The 18,350-nt window shown below is 41.2% G+C and overlaps 1 protein-coding gene across 1 annotated transcript; it reads right to left on the minus strand.

The window, feature by feature from the left end:
• Positions 1-517: 517 nt before the first annotated feature.
• Positions 518-15,850, minus strand: gspt1l (G1 to S phase transition 1, like). Its single transcript, XM_058654323.1, has 13 exons — positions 15,436-15,850; positions 11,533-11,778; positions 10,342-10,375; positions 10,160-10,237; positions 7,767-7,947; positions 7,165-7,319; positions 5,527-5,667; positions 5,347-5,440; positions 4,215-4,295; positions 3,646-3,819; positions 2,802-2,891; positions 1,657-1,825; positions 518-1,220 (listed from the first exon to the last, which is right to left on the minus strand). The coding sequence occupies exons 1-13, from the start codon at positions 15,629-15,631 to the stop codon at positions 1,168-1,170; spliced, it is 1,692 nt and encodes a 563-aa protein (XP_058510306.1). The 5' UTR covers positions 15,632-15,850; the 3' UTR covers positions 518-1,167.
• Between the last annotated feature and the right edge of the window lie 2,500 nt (positions 15,851-18,350).

Genomic DNA, 18,350 nt, shown 5'->3' on the forward strand with positions numbered 1-18,350 from the left:
AGATCTAATTACAATGAAATCACTCTCATTGAAAACTGACTGTGGAGAGTTGAAAACACAAAGAAAGCATGAAAACAATATGAACTATTCTCTACTGCAAAGACAACTCTAACGTTTGAGAAGAACTGTACAGCCATGTTAAACACCATTTCTACCCTCAAAACAAAACAATCTCGTTTTCCCAAGCTTATGAGCGGCGTACGTGTGTGTGTGTGTGTGTGTGTGGTAAGATTGTGTCTGATCTGTCGCACAAACATTTCTCTGCGACAAACAAAGTTGCCATATCATGCCCTAAGTTTTTTGACTTTGTTATTCAGCTTTGAAAAGTCTCTTTATATTGTGCAGTTTGTAATTGAGTCACGTGAGCCAAATCTGAGAGAAACACAGTCAACTGTTTTAGAAATAATATAAATATAGTAACATACACACCGTGTTTGGATGTTTGAAGTGAAACGTGCCTTTAAGTCACCATTAGTCAATATTTCCTGTTCAAAAGTCACTCGGAAAATCAATACACTCCATTTTCCCAATGTCTTCTTTTATTTTCATGGTTGTATGCTTTAATATCATTTGAACACGCTCAAGCACAGAGCCAGAACGCCACAAGAAACCAAAAACTGGGTCAAAGCAAAGGGAGACGACGGTACAACCGAAACAAACATTTGGTCTCAAACTGGGTCGGTTTCTCAAACAATTTCTTTTGCAGTTTATTCCTGAAAAAATCATCGTTCTACTCCACGCAAAAATCATGGTCCACACCTGTTCAACACAGATACAACCTCTGCTGTTTGTCGTTTATGAAAGACAAAAGAAAAAGAAGAAAAAAGAAAAACATGATGTCATGATGTGTAGACCAGAGTAGGGAGGTGGGAGAGGTGGAGGGCGGGGCTAACCCAGAAATGGCATAGCTGAGCTCTCAATATGAGAAAGCTGACTCGTGTGGACTTCATCTTGGTTTGTCATTTGCTTTAAAAACAGGTTTTTCTTTATCACGAGTTCTTTTGTTGTTGTTATTTTCTGAAGCTGATCTTCGGCACGCAGAAAAGGAGGAGGGGCCGTGACAGTGGGGGTGCCGTCGCCGCTGACAACAGTGTGGTGCGAGGTTGTGACCGAGCTCCAACCGTTTTTTCCCTTCTCGCCAGGACTCTCAGGCCGGCTGCGCCCTCTTCAGTCCCGCTCAGCAACCAGCTTCAGCACCTTACCGATGGCAATGGTTTTACCTGCAACACACAACACCACGGTCAACACAAGCACATCCTGACAGCCAGTGGACACACACCACCACAGACAGCTCATCATTAACCCACAGACGCTGTTCAACTACAGAGACAGAAGAACGCTGCTCTAAGGTCCAAAACAAACAGGTTACATTTCTAAATACTAATCTTTCAATTCCAATGGCTACATAATAGCAGCAGCAGCAAGGATGCAGTTAGCAGACTTCATGTGTGCTTGAAGAAGTGACTGAATTTACCAGGGTCTTTGAATGCATCTCGCCAACTGCTCCTTTTTATCACAACACACACTGAACCCTGCACTACTTTCACTGGCTGTTAGCTCCATTTCATTTTCTGAAAGTCAAAGTCAGGGCACTGGACTTCAAACACTCATGAAGGAGGTCAAAGTTCAACCCCGCCCACCCACATACATACATACCTTCATCCCGTAAGGTAAAGCGTCCCATCTGAGGAAAGTCTTTGAAGGTCTCAAGGCAAATGGTCCCTGCAGTACGCAGACGAGCGATGCAGACCTGGTCCTGTTTGACAAATCGTGGTCGTGTCTTACTCTTCTCTCCTGATTTCTTGTCCACTAGACAGATTAAGGCCTGACGGGAACACACAGAGTTTAAATGTGATCAAATAACAATGTTCTCTACTTTCTTACAAACGTAGGTTTTCATGCATCATTATTATTATTACATACATTACATACATTTTAAAAGTGTTTTAAACAAACACTGTTGCAACTCCTGATAAAAGCTAATGAAGTAGATGCTGGGATGTCGCGTTACATGTATAAAGTTTAACATCAACAGATACGAGCCTCGTGTGGAGGAGCCACGATCTCCTTCAGCTCTCCGACGCTTTATTAAGAAAAACATTTCCCAGTGAACGACAGTAGAAGCGGAGAAAGGCGAGCGACGTCAGTGTTGAGCTGAAATGGACTGTGCTGCTGGTAACACGTCAAACACCAGAACTCACTTAACATGGATATCACCAGGACAACAAATCCCTACCTCTCTGTTCAGTTAAGATATATGCCTTAAAAATAAAATGAATAAGACACCAAGTGAAACAGAATTTTCTACATGCTGCACAAAAATGTATCTTTAATTTATTATTGTTGTTAGACTTTTGATTTATTTGAGAACTTTATTTTTTGTTCGTAGCAGGAGCAGCAATATTGACTATTATTTTGTAATTTTTTTCATCTCTGCCCGTCTGAGAACATAGAACATGACCATTGGTGTACACCAGGGGTCAGATTAGGGACAATATCTTTCTAAGCAACTGAATATCAGAATATATTGTTACTCATCTTATTTCTTCTGATCTAAACTATTCAATATTGTACTAAAGTGTTTGACTCATTCAGTGTTTGACTCAGTTCATGTTTCTTCACAATAAATGAATGAATGAATGAATGAATACATTTCTGTGGAGAGTAATGCTGTAGACTGTGTGGAAGCAGATCCTGAGTCTCAGCTTGTTTGTTTACTCTCAACTGTTAGATTAGACTCAATGAGGAAGTGAACATGGAATATCTGCATCACTCATTCATCACTCAGTCGTAGGTCTTACCGTGATTTGCACTTCTTCAATGCAGGTGTGAATGTGAAGCACTGCGTTGTAACCTGGACAGATGATGGATTTGTGTTCGATGATGACGATCTAGAAAGAAAACCACATGTTGAGATGATACTTCACTGACAGCCTTCTACATGGAATCAGTGTGGACGATCCTTCAACCAGGAAATAACCACCATTCATGGATTCATAGAGCTCCTCGAGCTGATGTCACGACCATGAATGACGCTGTGCACCTCTATTCACGTATATACATGTATACTAGAGACTGTGGTACATGAGCTTCCTCTGGAAATACTCTTCTACTGTATGAACCAGGGCATGTGAGGAATTCTGACAACAAACAATCTAATAAATAATTATTAATAAAAACAAAGCACTCTTTAGCAGGTAGACTCCAGAGTGGAATGGAATCTTGTCTCTGGAGTCAGATGAAGGGAAGTGGAAGAATATCTTCAGATCTATTCAGTCTGTCAGGTTGTGTGATGTGTGGGTCGATGTGTGTACACTGGTCCTGTTCCTTTATGCTGGATCTCAGGCTGCCACCATGGCGGTTCATAGAAACCCAGTCACGTGACCTCCGGAGCTCTACGCCCACCACAAGTGACGCGTCAGTGACGATCATCGTCTGTGGTCGCTCAGCAAAAACAAATACTGTATTGAGCCTTCTGCCGTGTGTGCCTGCTCAGCTGCTCCTACAGCAGCTGTGGGCACTGGTAAACCTGTTCATTTCTAATCTGTTATTAATGCCCTCATCTACTGTATATTACAGAACTTTGTATTCTGCAAAGGTCAAGTATTCAAGAACTGTCAAAACAGGTGCAGATTGTGGACACACCTGGGCGTCAAAGGTGCGCCCCGAGTGGCAGAGGTTCTCAGCGTTACACAGGATAAAGCCCGGCAGGATCTCCTCCTCCTCGATGCCCTTCAGGCGCAATTTGAGGTTTTCGCCTGGATCAGCGTCATCGGTCTCCACGTCGTCTGAGAGGAGACTCAACACCTCCACCACATGCTGCAAGAGAACAGTGATGACAAAAGAGCAAAGAGAAAACAATGTCTTTAATCAGTAGAAATAGAGCAATCTAAACAACTGGACTGTAACTGACGATTATTTTCATCATTGATCTGACAATTATGTTCTCGATTAGTCGATTAGTTTGCTCCATAAAATGTCTTCCTCCAACCTGGAAACAATGTTCTCAAATGATGTTCTTTGTCATATGTGCAAAGAAACCAGAACATATTCACATTTAAGAAGATGAACTTATTCCATGTATTAAAACCAGTTGGCGATGAATAACAATTACATCAACTCATACAAAGTCAAAAATAGTTTAAATTAAAAACAATTCCTGGCTGCCAGAATGAGTCAGTGTGAGGGAAGAACGGTGTATCGAGTGATCTTACCCGGTTTGGCATCATGACCAGCTGCTGTGCTTTACTGATGGAGCCCGACTCTAGTTTACCCAGAATCACTGTGCCCATGTCCTAAGAGACAGATGGACACAAAGCAGGTGACACAAGCTGATTTATTACATCTGCAAACTTGAATGTATGATGTCAAAGTGTTTATTAAATAAGTAAGTGTTCTAAGTAAATAAACACTCCTTCAAACAAACAGTCATAACCAAGTAATGGGCTAAATTTAGATGCTGCATGCTGATTACAGAAATATGTGCTGCACTCCTCTGCACTTCCAACAGCAGCTATGTTTACATGGACACATACATCATGTAAATATCCTATACAGCCCATCACTCCAAATGAGAGGGCTGGTATATGCCAATCGTTGTTGATATTAACAGTGAGTGTGATCATGACTTCACTTGTCTGATCCACGTGAACATGACATATTCCCATTTCAACAGACACAAAAGTTACAGACGTGGAAGAGGAGTAAAAGGAGATGGATAGTGAGGGGACAGACGGACACGTGCAGCGTTTGTTCACTACAGAAACAGACAGACTACACTGCTCATGTAGTCCATGTAAACGTCAATCACAACAAATCTTTTCAGAAGGTTTGCACATGTAAACAAAGCTACGGCACTTTTCCACTTTACAGTTTCAGCACGGCTTGGCACAACTCTACATGGTCTAGTTTTTCCATGAGTATAGTACCTCCTCTACATGGGCGGAGTCATTATAGCACGGCTGCATGAAAGTGCCGGGACATTGTTTTATGACACCAGGCGCTTGAAAGCATTTGTTTCGGTGTAACTGAATCATTAGACTCAGTTAAATGGTTCAGGACTTCCTGCGTGACCGGAGTAAAGACACCGTCTGACAGTCACTGTGATCGCCGCTTTCTGCAGCGCTGTCGCTAAACACACCACACTCTTCTGTTAAGAGCGATTATAGACATTTCCTTGCTAAATATTGGATATTAATGCACGTCTTTTTAACTGATCTACAGTTGGGCATAAATCGGTTTGATTCTTGTGTCGAATCTTTTCTAACCTTTAGCATTTTAGAAGCTACTCTTACTCACAGCTTCATTTACACAGTACTGAACCTATGGGCGAGTTACAATACATACCTTGTATTTGTCTACAATGGGCAATCTGACAGGGCCGTCAGTGGATCTGTTGAAACTTGGCAAACTATCCAAGTGTGGAATGAAAGGTAAACCTCTGCAATGACATCAAACATGGACAGCAGTGAGACAGGGGGCTTCTGTCTTACATCATTCACACAAAGCAGAAGCAGACAGACTTACATATACCAGGAGCACATGTCAGTGGGCTCCTTCAGATTGGCTCCCGTCAGCCCAGAGCACGGCATGAAGTGAATGTCTTTCCTTGGGTTGAAGCCCACCTTCTTTAAAAATGGCACCAGTTTCTCCTTACACTCTTCATACCTGAGGATTCACACGACGACAGCAGGGTTGTCAACATCATCTTCACAGTCACTAACATTCTGACAGACTAATGCAATACGCTAATTATTGACCACAAAGACCACAAATGAAACGGCCACACAAAGCATATGAATACACAGTGTAATGTATCTGTGTTCTTAAATCTCACTTGAATTTATATTTCATACACCACTCATCCAACAGGGACTCTAATGTACATTATTTTGTAGATATCAGTCACGAATGCACTAGTTATAAAGGACATGGATTTTCATTCACAGTTAATGTGTTTTATTATCATTTCAATCTATTAGTGGTTTCGTCCATAATGCTGGAAAACGACAATCAGTTTCACTGTTATAATAATGGTGCTTTTCCACTACACAGTACCCGCACGACTGGCCTCAGCACATTTTCTTCTGCTTTTCCATTAGCAATAGTACCTGTTACTTTTTTTTAGTACTGGCTCTTGTGAGACGCCAAGCGAATTCACGGCAGTTACAGGCAGCCATGCTATGATGACTCCGCCCATGTTGAGGAGGTGCTTTATAATGGAAAACCATACCAAACCGTGTTGAGTTGCGCTGGGACTGTGTAGTGGAAAAGCGCCATAATGGCAGAATTCTGTTTAGCGTCACATTTAGATGAAGGCCTTTAACAGGTTTGTTGGTAATAGGGGTGTCATGATTCTCCAAATCCTCCATTCAATTCTTTTTTCCTCTCATTTAGCACAGATGGGCCTGCCATTCTTATACTTGCAGGGTTCTCACCAGTGCAGGTGAGTGTAGGGGGCCCCTCCGCTGTGATTTTGATCCCCCATGCTGTCATTTCGGCCCCTATGCTGCGATTCAACCTGGGTCGAGGGCTTTTCTGTTTTGTTTTTTTTCCATTAAATCTGTACCATCATAATAATGGAACCCATCGTTGTGGTACCATCGATGGTTCCCTCAAAATGCAGGAAATAGTGTTTAGTGTATAGGGTTATAAAATTTCCCAGGGGAATGCCTGGGGACCCGTCTGCAATACTAGCGCCTGCTACGCTCGCCCTGCGGCTGCACCACACTAAGTCCACTTAGAACCCTGACTTTTCCAGCTGAGTCTAGGATCATTGGTTTTATGTCATGATTACTAATTCTTTTTTTTAATTACAATTTAATCATCTACATGGTGTCATGAGTGATATGTCCATCATTTGTTTGCAATGTACCACACTAAGGCTTTACTGTAAAATTTCAAATATGTATTAACAACATGAATGAAACTAACTGTAAAAAGAAGAGATGGTCAGAGTCATGTAGCTCTAAATCTGTCGTTAAGGCCAGTAAATCCGCACCGCTCTGACCTCCAATAACTTTTTCCTTAACATTATCAAACATGGAAGGCAACACCTTTGTCATAAGATGCGACCTGTACGTTCCATTATGCTAATAAATGCTTAAATCAAGGGTTAGGGTTCCAGGGCTTCACACATTACTATTCTTTTGTTCATCTTCTCACCTTTCAAGGCTCCAGTTGACTGTGGGGTCGTCCATTTTATTTACCAGAACTATCAGGTGCTTGACACCGGCCGTTTTGGCTAACATGGCGTGTTCCCGCGTCTGTCCACCCTTCTCAAAACCAGTTTCAAACTCGCCTTTCCTGGCAGAGATGACCTGAGGAAGAGCACATTCATTCAGTGAGTGGTTTCAGTCTACAACACGTGATAAATCCGAACGCAGTGACACGAATGACGCCTTGCTCCAAAAAATCCCTTGGAGAAGGTCTGATTATGTTCCTTAACCTCAACATATGCCACAGGTTACATAAAAACAAGTTTGAGGTGATTTAATAACAAACAAATTACTACTTCAATCTTGTAAGCAATGACACTTTCTTCTTATCAGTTATTTCCAAGAAGTTCAAAACAGCCTGGGAAGATCAGTCCTTTAATTCTAAAACCAAAGATTTGCATCAATGTGTCTTTGTGGTGAAAAATTAATGAAACTATTTATTTTCCATGGTGACTGGACAGAAAAGAAAGAGGGCTATGCATTCAGTCGGTACTGGTGTTCCACTGGATCCAACCATTTAAAACAAAGCTGCTTATTCGGTGGACTCACCAGAACAGCCAGATCTGCTTGCGATGCCCCGCCGATCATGTTGGGCACAAAGCTTTTGTGGCCAGGAGCATCTAGGATGGTAAAGTGCTTCTTTTCTGTCTCAAAGTACGCTCGGCCCACCTCCACCGTCTTGCCTTTGTCCCTCTCTTCTTGGTTGGTGTCCAAAGCCCAAGACAGATACCTGGGATAATATATATGAAAAAAAACTTATTTCAATAACCTTCATTTAACCAGGAATAAAACTCAATGAGATTAAAAAGCTTTTGCCAAAGTTTCCTGACAAAGACAGGCAGCAGTACATAGCAGTTAGGGCAGGGACACATCCAATTCAGTCATACAGCACATTCAACACAACATAAACATTTGAGGCATAAAAAGAACCCCATTCAAAATCAATTCACAACATTCAAATTATTATTATTTTTTAAAATAACATTGCTTCAGTTTGGATTAGCATAGCCCATTTCATTGTAAAAGACCTACCTCCTTACAGCGTAGTAGAAAACAAAGGCTGCAGTGTTATGATTACAAGTGAGCCCAGGTTTGTTACACCCTCCCATAACAGTTTCAGGTTGTAGCCATGATACTTTGATGCTCAGATAAATGTAAAACTTGCGTTTATGTTGCCCTTTTTCAAATAGAAAAACAACCTAATCTTGCAAACATTTTACTTTAATTCCATGACAACAAGACTTTCCTTAGCATAGTGGTAATGAGATCCGTGGTCTGTGATACATCTGGGAGGCATTTATGGGTCTCCGCTGGTCGAGACTTTTAATATTTCACACTTAGCGACTGCCGATCTTGAGCCAATTAGGCACTACTTGCAAGTTTGTTATCAAGCGGAAAATCTAAGAAGTTTTTCCACAACTCCTTTTCATTGCTATGCTGAGAAAAAAGAATGCCCTTTTGGTTCCCTGAAAAACAAGAATCATCTAATAATTTAAAACCAAAAGTTATTTTTTACTCTTCGATGCCATTTTCATAGAGACACTTGTGAAATATAGGTGAGGAAGCGTGGCCTTATACGGTGTGAGTGTGGCGTTACTTCACTATTGGGGGTCTTTTTTTTTCAGAGCAGGACAAGTTTAACAACTTGTGCAATTAATGGGACGAATTCCAATCCAAACAAAAAAGGGCAACACAAATCACAATTCTGATAATTATTGTTGAATTGTCAATAGCCAATAGAGTATTTCAACTTGTAGGTTGTGGTTCGATTCCCAGCTCTGCTAGTCTACATGCTAGGGCTGGGCGATATATCGATACTTTAATATATATATCGATATATTTCGACAATATCGCTTGTATCGATATAATTAATTTTGCGTTAAAATGACAATACATGAGCCGCAAGTTCGCACCTACTCCCTATATCCCTGCATCCACACACACACACACACAATTTTATTTATTAAGTCTGTTTTTATTTCTGATAAAATAGTATTTTTTGAATTAATGGCTGTATATTATTGTCATGCAGGAAAGAGATTTGTTTTATTTTTTCAAGGAGCCTTTTTATTTCAGTGACCTCTGACATTTGACCCATGTTGCTCCTGACTGTGCCGGCAGCATGTGAGTGGGTATGAAAGAGGTGTGATATAAAAATGAGCTGCACATAGATGCACTGTATGATACTGGGTGTGAATGGAAACACTGTAGTGCAAAGAAGCTTTGAGTGGTGGTCAAGATTAAAGAAGTGCTATTTAGATACAGACCATTTAACATACTACTAGTATCAGGTAAAAGACAATGAAAGACTACGAACAAACAAACAACGAGACAGATTTTGTCCATATCTTAATATTTTGCCATCCTCATGTATGTATGCACTAATGCACCACAATTCCATCATTATCATTTACACACTATAAAAAATGTACAAAGTTAAGATAAGAAAAGGAAAATGTTCTTGCTAGAGTCCAAATTTGCTTAGTTTCCATTCATATTTCATTTCCGGGATGCGAGATCCATCACATCCCGGAAATAACCTGTTTGATCTTCTTCCCTCTGGCAGGCGTTACAGATGATAGATGATAGCTAGATACTTTATTCATGTCACAGAGAAATTCACATTCACAGAACACTGTACACCAAAACTGCTAGACACAAGAACAGTTTTTTCCCCCAGGCCGTCACACTACTGAACACTTGGCCAGTTTATTTGTTTATTTATTTATTCACTATCTGCACCTTATCGTTTATATATATATTTAAAAATAAACCGGACCTCTGGTCACCTTATTTATTCACTCTTGTCAAATGTATGTTAAGTTATGTTGATGTCTACGTTTCATGTACCTTCCTTGTATGTGTTACATACTTGGCCAATAAAGCTGATTCTGATTCTGATATCAGCATGTCACAATGTTCAAAGAACTGTGTGCACTCACCAGGTTTCTCGGTTCTTTTCCTTTGCTTCTCTCTCGTACTTTTCTAAGGTTCTCTTGTCAACCATGCCTGTGAGATACCTGTTGCAGAGAGAGAGAACAAATAAGAAAAACATGTCAAAAAGTCACATACTCTCTTACTATGAAGAAACTATGAGGTGAGAAGGAAAAGCAGGGGGACTCACATGATTTGTCCACCAATAGTAGATTTGCCAGCATCTGGAGAAGAAGCACAGATGAAATAGATTAGTTCCTGAATGTTATAAGAAACCAGGAAAACTCCTGACCAAACACTGGAGATAGGTCTTTGAAGAGTTTGTAATAACACTTTGTTTCTTATTTAAGCCATCGTCTCTCAACTGCTGTACAGAAACAAATGAATGATGTGCTGCCTGCTAAAGATATTTTGTCAACTATCAAAATCAATTAAGTGTCACTGATTGTGAAACAGCAGGTGATATTGTAATACATGAACATAGTCGTAACAGAGCAAAATGTCAATGAGAGAACTTCAAACTTGCTGGTGACAGTGTAAAGGCCAAGTTTAACAGCTGAGTAAACAAACCATGGACCTGGAATATAAGATATGGCAGCTGAAAGAGCCCAGAGACTACAACTGCATCAACACATTGTTTTACTCTGTCCTTTGCCATGAAATGCAGATGTGAGCATCCAGGCTCCTCCCTGATCATGTTATATAATAAGTGGTGGAAGTGAGATGCGTTTTCTCTCATTCCCAACAATACTGAAATGTCACCTGATCATTAATATCACTTTATAATTGAGAGTCTTATGACCTAAATGGATATGGGCAATTGTCATGACACAACAGCAGTGTTGCTGAAAAAGACATTCTAGAAGAAACAGACATGGTTTCAAATACATGCTCAAACATTTGTCATGACCTCCCCTGACTCCCTTCCTTCATCCCAGTCATACATATACAGTACATTTGCCATAAATGTTTAAAACATATTTTACAAATGTTTACACCGAGGGCCATGATTGGCCCACGGGCCGTAGTTTGGACACCCCTGATGTAGAGGCATTTGGTATTATTATATTATTAGTAGGGTATTGGTATTGCTAATGATAGCTAGCTCAAGATGGGTTTTTTCCCCAGCGTCTCAACTACAACGTGGTTCCAACTTCCAAAGACCAGCCACAGAGCTGGTCTTGGGTCTAGGAATTTATGGGGGGTTTTCTTAGGTTAGGAGTGCTGTACTTTAAAATTCTAAGGCACAAATCTTAGCAGGCATACATTTTTCATAGCACCAATGCAATCAGCAAGTCAAATTTGACATGTGCTTTGCGGGTATTTCTTTACAATAACCATCATCCTCTATGAAGTGAATGAGGGAGGTGTTTGCACAGACCTACGTGTCCGATGAATACTACATTGATGTGCTCCTTCTTGGGGGCATCTGGTTGCGTTGGTGGAACCTTGGGCACAGACGTTTCTTCTTCCTCTTCCATAGTCTCTGGAGCCGCGTCCTCTGTTGTTACTTCCGGCCCCCGGTCACCGCAGGAGCCACCTCCTGGCTCCTCCTCATTTGGCTCAGCCTCTTTCTGGTCCCACGGCTCTTCTGTGATCATCTCTGTGTCCCCGTTCTCCACTGGGGCTGCATAGGGACATACATAGTCAGTTTCCCTTATTCACCATCTTTTTCCTCCATTTTGACATAAAACTACACAACTAGCAAATATCCCACTTAATAACAGGTTATTTTGGTTATCTCATTTTATGGTATGCAATAAGGCAGATTAACATTTAATGTACATATGTCACATAAGAGATAAATGAGATTGTCAATCAGTCAAAATGACAGACAACGAAAAAGTCTAGCGCAACCTCTGATTGTGATATATATATATATATATATCAATGTTGAATTAGGTAAAGTCGTATACTATGATAATATTTCTTTCCATATCACCCAGCCCTACACTTGTTAACGTATAAAAGTTTGACACTCTGTGTCTTTAAGTGGTTGCCATGGTTATCAGCGTTCCAATGGTATAAGAATGATTTCTGTTTTTCATCTTAATGCATCATTGAGTTAAAAGCACTAACAAGGGGGGTGTACATAAATATTAATACACTAAAATGTCAAAATATTTTGTCTGTATATGTTCTTTGACGCTATGCATTGATATATAGGAAATATTGTTGACAGTAACTGTGTTGTAGATGAGTCTGTGACTGCTAGCAGGTCATTGGACCCTCTCCATCCTTCCACTCACTAGACAAAGATAATGGTCAAACATAACATTGTTACTTACTGCTCATTTGGGTAGGAAAATAAACACATGATGGTGCCGCCTAAGATATTAAGTAACATCTCGTGTGCAAGTCCACACACTATGATGCCATGAATAAATCAACTGTTGGAAAAACATCCATTCTCAAAGGAAACAAACACACACAAACACTAATTGCTCCTGGTTTCATGTGTGCAAGTGTATGCGCATGTGCGTCTAATTTACTATGCAAACAGCTGTATGAGTAATTATGAGATTGGACCCAAGACTGCAGGAAATTGGAAGAAACATTTTATAGTCACAATACGATAATTTGCAGGAATCACCACCAGATGACTTGAATTGCAGCCATGAGTATTGGCCGATACTGATATTGATCCGATATCAGCACGAATCATACATACTTTTTTTTACTTATTTTGTAGTGTGGAATGTTAGAATAGGCTTGATCAAGTGATATTACTTAAACAGAGAACAATAGTCAGCAACAGTATGAGAAAAAAAATTGACCCATTTTTCCTCATACCCAAAAACTGATCGTGGTGCTAACGGCTAACTAGCGCTCGCTGTGTGGCTTCGTAGCCTCTGATTTCAGAGGTTAAAGAAACAAGTTTAACCTCTGACTAAATGAATCGCCAACTATACTACTACTCAAAAAATGCGCGTTTTTTAACAAATAAAAAAATGATCTTACTCTTCAGTTTCTCAAATGTGAAAATGTTCTGTATCAATTTGGTTTGTGGACAAAACAAGACATTTGGAGGTTTGGGGGACACTGATCAACACATTCAACTACCACAGGAATGTGTCTGGTGTGTGCACAGCAACAAACTACTACCCAAACACACACTTCTATGCTTACTTTTCTACTTTCATATATGGCAATATGACCAAAACCTTTATCACAATAAAACAGGGGAAAAAGTTTTAGAGATCAGCCAATATCAATAAATATCATGATAAAATGTCATATAGTTAAATATCAAGTATTGCTCCTGAGTGAATGTTGAAGAAACCTGTGGGTTTTAAACTTCCTAATAGACAGAAAACAACAAACTATTGTTAAACAAAAACTAAGTAAATCTGAGGCGACACATTCACAGCAATTGTGTCTTTAAGTGTCTTCACAGTTCTTAAACACAGATAAATACTAAACAGCTTTTAAATTGCCCTCTCCTTCTTTCATATTGTTACATCTTAAGTTGTGTAAAGCTACAACCATTGTGTCATGGTAAATGCCAAGTATTCAGGTATTCAAGTGTTATTAAACATTTTACCACTTCACACTGGTATGTTATCTAATGTAGCTAAACAATAGATGCCTTAGTGCAAGAAACTGAAGCACAGAATAATAATCACATTTATGAGCAAGCTGGATGGTGGATTGACTGTAGCGCTCAATCCCACTGAAATAAGGCAATGTCTGTTTAAAGTGATAATGAGCCTCTATCATGGTAAACATGACAGTGCAACTCTCACAAAAGAGAAAAAGGACTGATTTTGATCTACAAACAAATTCACCCCTCAGTTTGTTGTTTGTTCATACAGCAAGGACCCCATGATAGAAAAAGAGCAAAACATATACTAGATTAGAAAGAGGGGGTTCATGGGCAAACTTAACATCTGTAGCTGAAGAACGGTAACATATGATGTGAGAGGCACTTTGAGCTTTGTTAATCCTCTGTATAGTGTGAACTGGCATGTGTCAGGACAGTGAGGCAGACCGTGTATTGTGATGTTCAATTGCATTTTCCTCAATGGACTTTAGTGGAGGAGACTGGTAGTTAGCAAAGGGAGACAAACTTCACTTTTGAGTCATAAAAGGCCGTCTAACTGTGAGATAAAGTTACAAACTGTAATGTGACAAATAGGACTGTGGCTTCCTCAGATTCACTCAGCTCAAGTGTGCACAGCTGAGCTAAACAACACATTACACGCCCGATCACAAAATAATGTAATGGGTTTATTTACTTGTGTCCCTGCCGTCAGCTATATCTTCAGTGAGGGCGAGCATTTGTGTATCAAGACGGTTCACTGCACAGGGGAAAAGCCAGGTTCAAACACAGAACAGTCAGTGCAGACTATTAACAGAACTTAATACAAACACACTTCATAAAACAAACTATCCCTTTAAGTCAAGTCTGGAGAATATACAACATCCTCTGACACATGACACTAACAATTAAGACAGTCCAACAACATTTTAATGTCAAGCACGGGTTTTATGACTGTCCACACATTGTGCTCGTGGGGGACAACGACGACAGGCAATCACTTGCTAAACAAAAGCAACACAATGTCAGTGATTTCACTCAATACAGGACACACACACACACACACACACACACTACTGCAAAGCCACCATGGCGTCCCGACTTAACTGCCGGGTTACACTGCACTAAACCTCGCTCAGGTGTCCAAGTCTGCTCCACGCGATTCTCGGTGACACATTTCTTCCTACTCTTGACCAGCAAGTGCGTCAGGACATCCACGTCACACCAACACACACTTAAGGCCCCCTCCAATAGACGACATAGGTCAGCTCTAACCACCACGTTACTTATGTATGGGTGTTAACAATGGCAACGAGGACGTAACCTCGTATAAAGCCACAGTCATTCTTTAAAATGATTTTCACGATATTTGACTGGATCGTGTCTCACGCGCGGTATTCGTCAGTTAAAGCACACCACTATCACACATGCTAAGTGGCTACCGCCGGTTGCTTCAGCAGGCTAATGCCGGTCTGTCGGCTGACTGTGTTTTACACTTCTTTACAATCCCAAACAAACCACAGAACAACAGTATGTACCACAAGTAATGACTTAAATTCACTGGAAAAGTTCAGCAGCGTCGGGCGGACCGTGTAGATACATGACAGCAGCTAGTTAGTTGCGCTACAGCGAACGCGTGTGAGTTTAAGTGGCTAACAAGTTAGCAGCTAGCAGCCCAGGCTACTGAGCGCGGCTAGCCACATGCTAGCTAACGTAGCATCCCCAACGTGACTGAGAACTTACCAGCGGGCTCGAGGTCTTCCGTGTGAGGCTTCGCGGTAAAACACGGGACAAACTCGGCGGCGTTAATGTTGGGCACAAACGGCTTCGCGTTGACATTTAGAGCTGCGAGCGCTGGTTCCAGCTGTCTGTCGATGACTGTGGCCTCCACATCGTCCTCTTGTTCCCAGGAATCAGGGGCAGTGTCTCTCGGGTCCATCGTGGCTCTTGGATTTAGAAATACTTTGAGAGATTTGAGCTACGCAGTTCTCGGTCTCCGAAGACGTCCACCCTAAAGCCACAGTGTCGCTCAGCCCTGTGAATGGTTCACTTCCTCCTAAGTCTCAGTGCGCTGTTGTGAGCGGGACTGTGGTGAAGTGAAGCCACCGGCTTCTATCGCCACGGACGCCAGAGAGGATGTTCGACTCAGCACTCCCAGACTCTGTCCGCGTGAGCTCGTGGGTCCCGTCAGCCGACGTGCTAGCCGCAGTGGCCTCTGGGACATGAAGTCTTAGACAAAAACAGACACCGTTCACTTTGAAAGGCGTTCAAAAGGCAAGAAAACGACATTACCCACATCCCGGTGGCAGCTGGTTTACGTCAGTAGTTTGTGACCTTTTCAGGAACCGCTGCTTTCATTCACATATGTTGGGGCAAGTGGACAAATACTTTGATATGCTTTACTTCACTTTGTTCACCAACTAATATATGTTGTGTTTTATTTTAAGTATCTTACTTACTCTGGGAGTTCATTTGTCAAAATTCAGCTAAACATTCTGAGCATTTGTTGATGAAGTTTTTGTTACAAATTCATTGTAAAGGTAAGAAAATAACTCAGTTACAAGTGCAAGGTACAGAGTTCATTTTTTATTTTATTATTTTAAAAACAAACACACTATTGTGGGGGATGAAGCAGCAGAAGATGGATGATGGGATGGATGGGTGGATAGTGTCTGCCACCACTGCTAATTGTCTGAAACCGTTCCCCTTTGCATTCTATTTGTTCATGGATTCCACTTCCAACATTTAGGAATATATTGCGTTCCATTTACATAGCAACTGGGAAGTCAGAACTGTGAGTGACGCAAACATATTTTACATTATATTTTACTTTACAATACCAGTCGATTATAACTCTCTTTGTGGTTGTTCGTGTACATATACTATTAGCGTACCAACAAAAAGTAATAATACTTTGTTTACATGTGATTTGCTGTGAGGTGTTTGTATCGGGCAGCCGCCCTGAGATCCCAGGGTTTGTGAGGTTGCTCAGCTTTTCCAAGTTGGAAATCCGAGTTCAGACTTTGGAAACTTCAAGTTCCGACTACAAATGTAAAGCAGTCACACACACACACAAGTACTCTACATGAATCAATAAAATAAGCTCATCTAGGATAATCACGCGTGATCAGTCTTGTATAAAGTGCCTAAAATAGATGCTAGAGTAAAAGTACCTTAAGTATCCTAATAGAAAATGACTTTGGTAGTAAAAGTCTTAAAATATGACATTTACTGTACTTGAGTATTAAGAGTCATGTTATGATATAAAATGTACTTCAGTTTTCAGAGTTCAGTGGTCGAGGGAGTTTGATTCCCGGCTCCGCTAGTCTATGTGTCCTTGAGCAAAGACACTTTACTCGACAATGCTCCTGACAGCTGTGCTGGCAGTGTGTGAATGGTGTAAAGACTAGAAAAGCACTACAGATCCTGAGCAACTCTTCTTCTTCTAATCATCACATCCAAAAAGTAAACCCAGCTTTCAGATGAGTGTAATGTGGTCATTTATATTTCATTATTATTGTTGTATAAGATCATTGTTTGATGAAAGCAAATCATTTAAAGTGTACATATCACTCTATCGTCTGTCTGTCCATCTGTGGTCCCTCAAGACAAAATGACTGATGAGGGAGAGTGAGCAGTACAAGGTGTTTTCTCATCAGGAAAACAAAAATGCCGTAGATCTGGAGAGACAGAAGTTAATTAGAGGCATGTTACACCATCGACACAATGGAAGACAATAGTGGCTCCGCACCACACCGCACCGCGGCTCCACATGACCATTTGGGACAGAAACGGGCGCAGATTTCTGTGCATGCAGATCAAATCTGATCACTTGCAATATACAGTGCATCCGGAAAGGATTCACAGCGCAAAGACAGCAAAGATAAACTGTTGCCCCAGTCTGAGGTCAAGAGCGCTGTAGAGCAGGTTTTCATCCAGGATGTGTCTGTACATTGCTGCATTCATCTTTCCTTCTATCCTGACGAGTCTCTCAGTTCCTGCCGCTGAAAAACATCCCCACACATGATGCTGCCACCACTGTGCTTCACTGTAGGGATGGTATTGGCGTGGTGATGAGCGTTGCCTGGTTTCCTCCAAACATGACACCTGGAATTCACACTAAAGAGTTCAATCTTTGTCTCATCAGACCAGAGGATTTTGTTCCTCATGGTCTGAGAGTCCTTCAGGTGCCTTTTGGCAAACTTCAGGCGGGCTGCCATGTGCCTTTTACTAAGGAGTGGCTTCTGTCTGGCCACTCTACCATACAGGCCTGATTGGTGGATTGCTGCAGAGATGGTTGTCCTTCTGGAAGGTTCTCGTCTCTCCACAGAGGAACTGTCCATTGGGTGACCATCGGGTTCTTGGTCACCTCCCTGACTAAGGCCCTTCTCCCCTGATCACTCAGTTTAGATGGCCGGCCAGCTCCAGGAAGAGTCCTGGTGGTTCCGAACTTCTTCCACTTATGGATGATGGAGGCCACTGTGCTCATTGGGACCTTCCAAGCAGCAGAAATGTTTCTGTAACCTTCCCCAGATTTGTGCCTGAAGACAATCCTGTCTTGGAGGTCTACAGACAATTCCTTTGACTTAATGCTTGGTTTGTGCTCTGACACTGTAGGACCTTATATAGACAGGTGTGTGCCTTTCCAAATCATGTCC

Source organism: Solea solea, chromosome 16 (assembly GCF_958295425.1).
Source record: "Solea solea chromosome 16, fSolSol10.1, whole genome shotgun sequence".
Lineage (NCBI taxonomy): Eukaryota > Metazoa > Chordata > Actinopteri > Pleuronectiformes > Soleidae > Solea > Solea solea.

Excerpts from the sequence above, each read along its gene's own strand:
- gspt1l (XM_058654323.1), bottom strand. The coding sequence starts at position 15,631 with ATGGACCCGAGAGACACTGCCCCTGATTCCTGGGAACAAGAGGACGAT. Across the intron at positions 5,441-5,526 it reads GACATGTGCTCCTGGTATAT|AGGTTTACCTTTCATTCCAC; the intron begins GTAAGTCTGTCT and ends ATGTCATTGCAG. Across the intron at positions 3,820-4,214 it reads TGGTCATGATGCCAAACCGG|CATGTGGTGGAGGTGTTGAG; the intron begins GTAAGATCACTC and ends GTTCTCTTGCAG.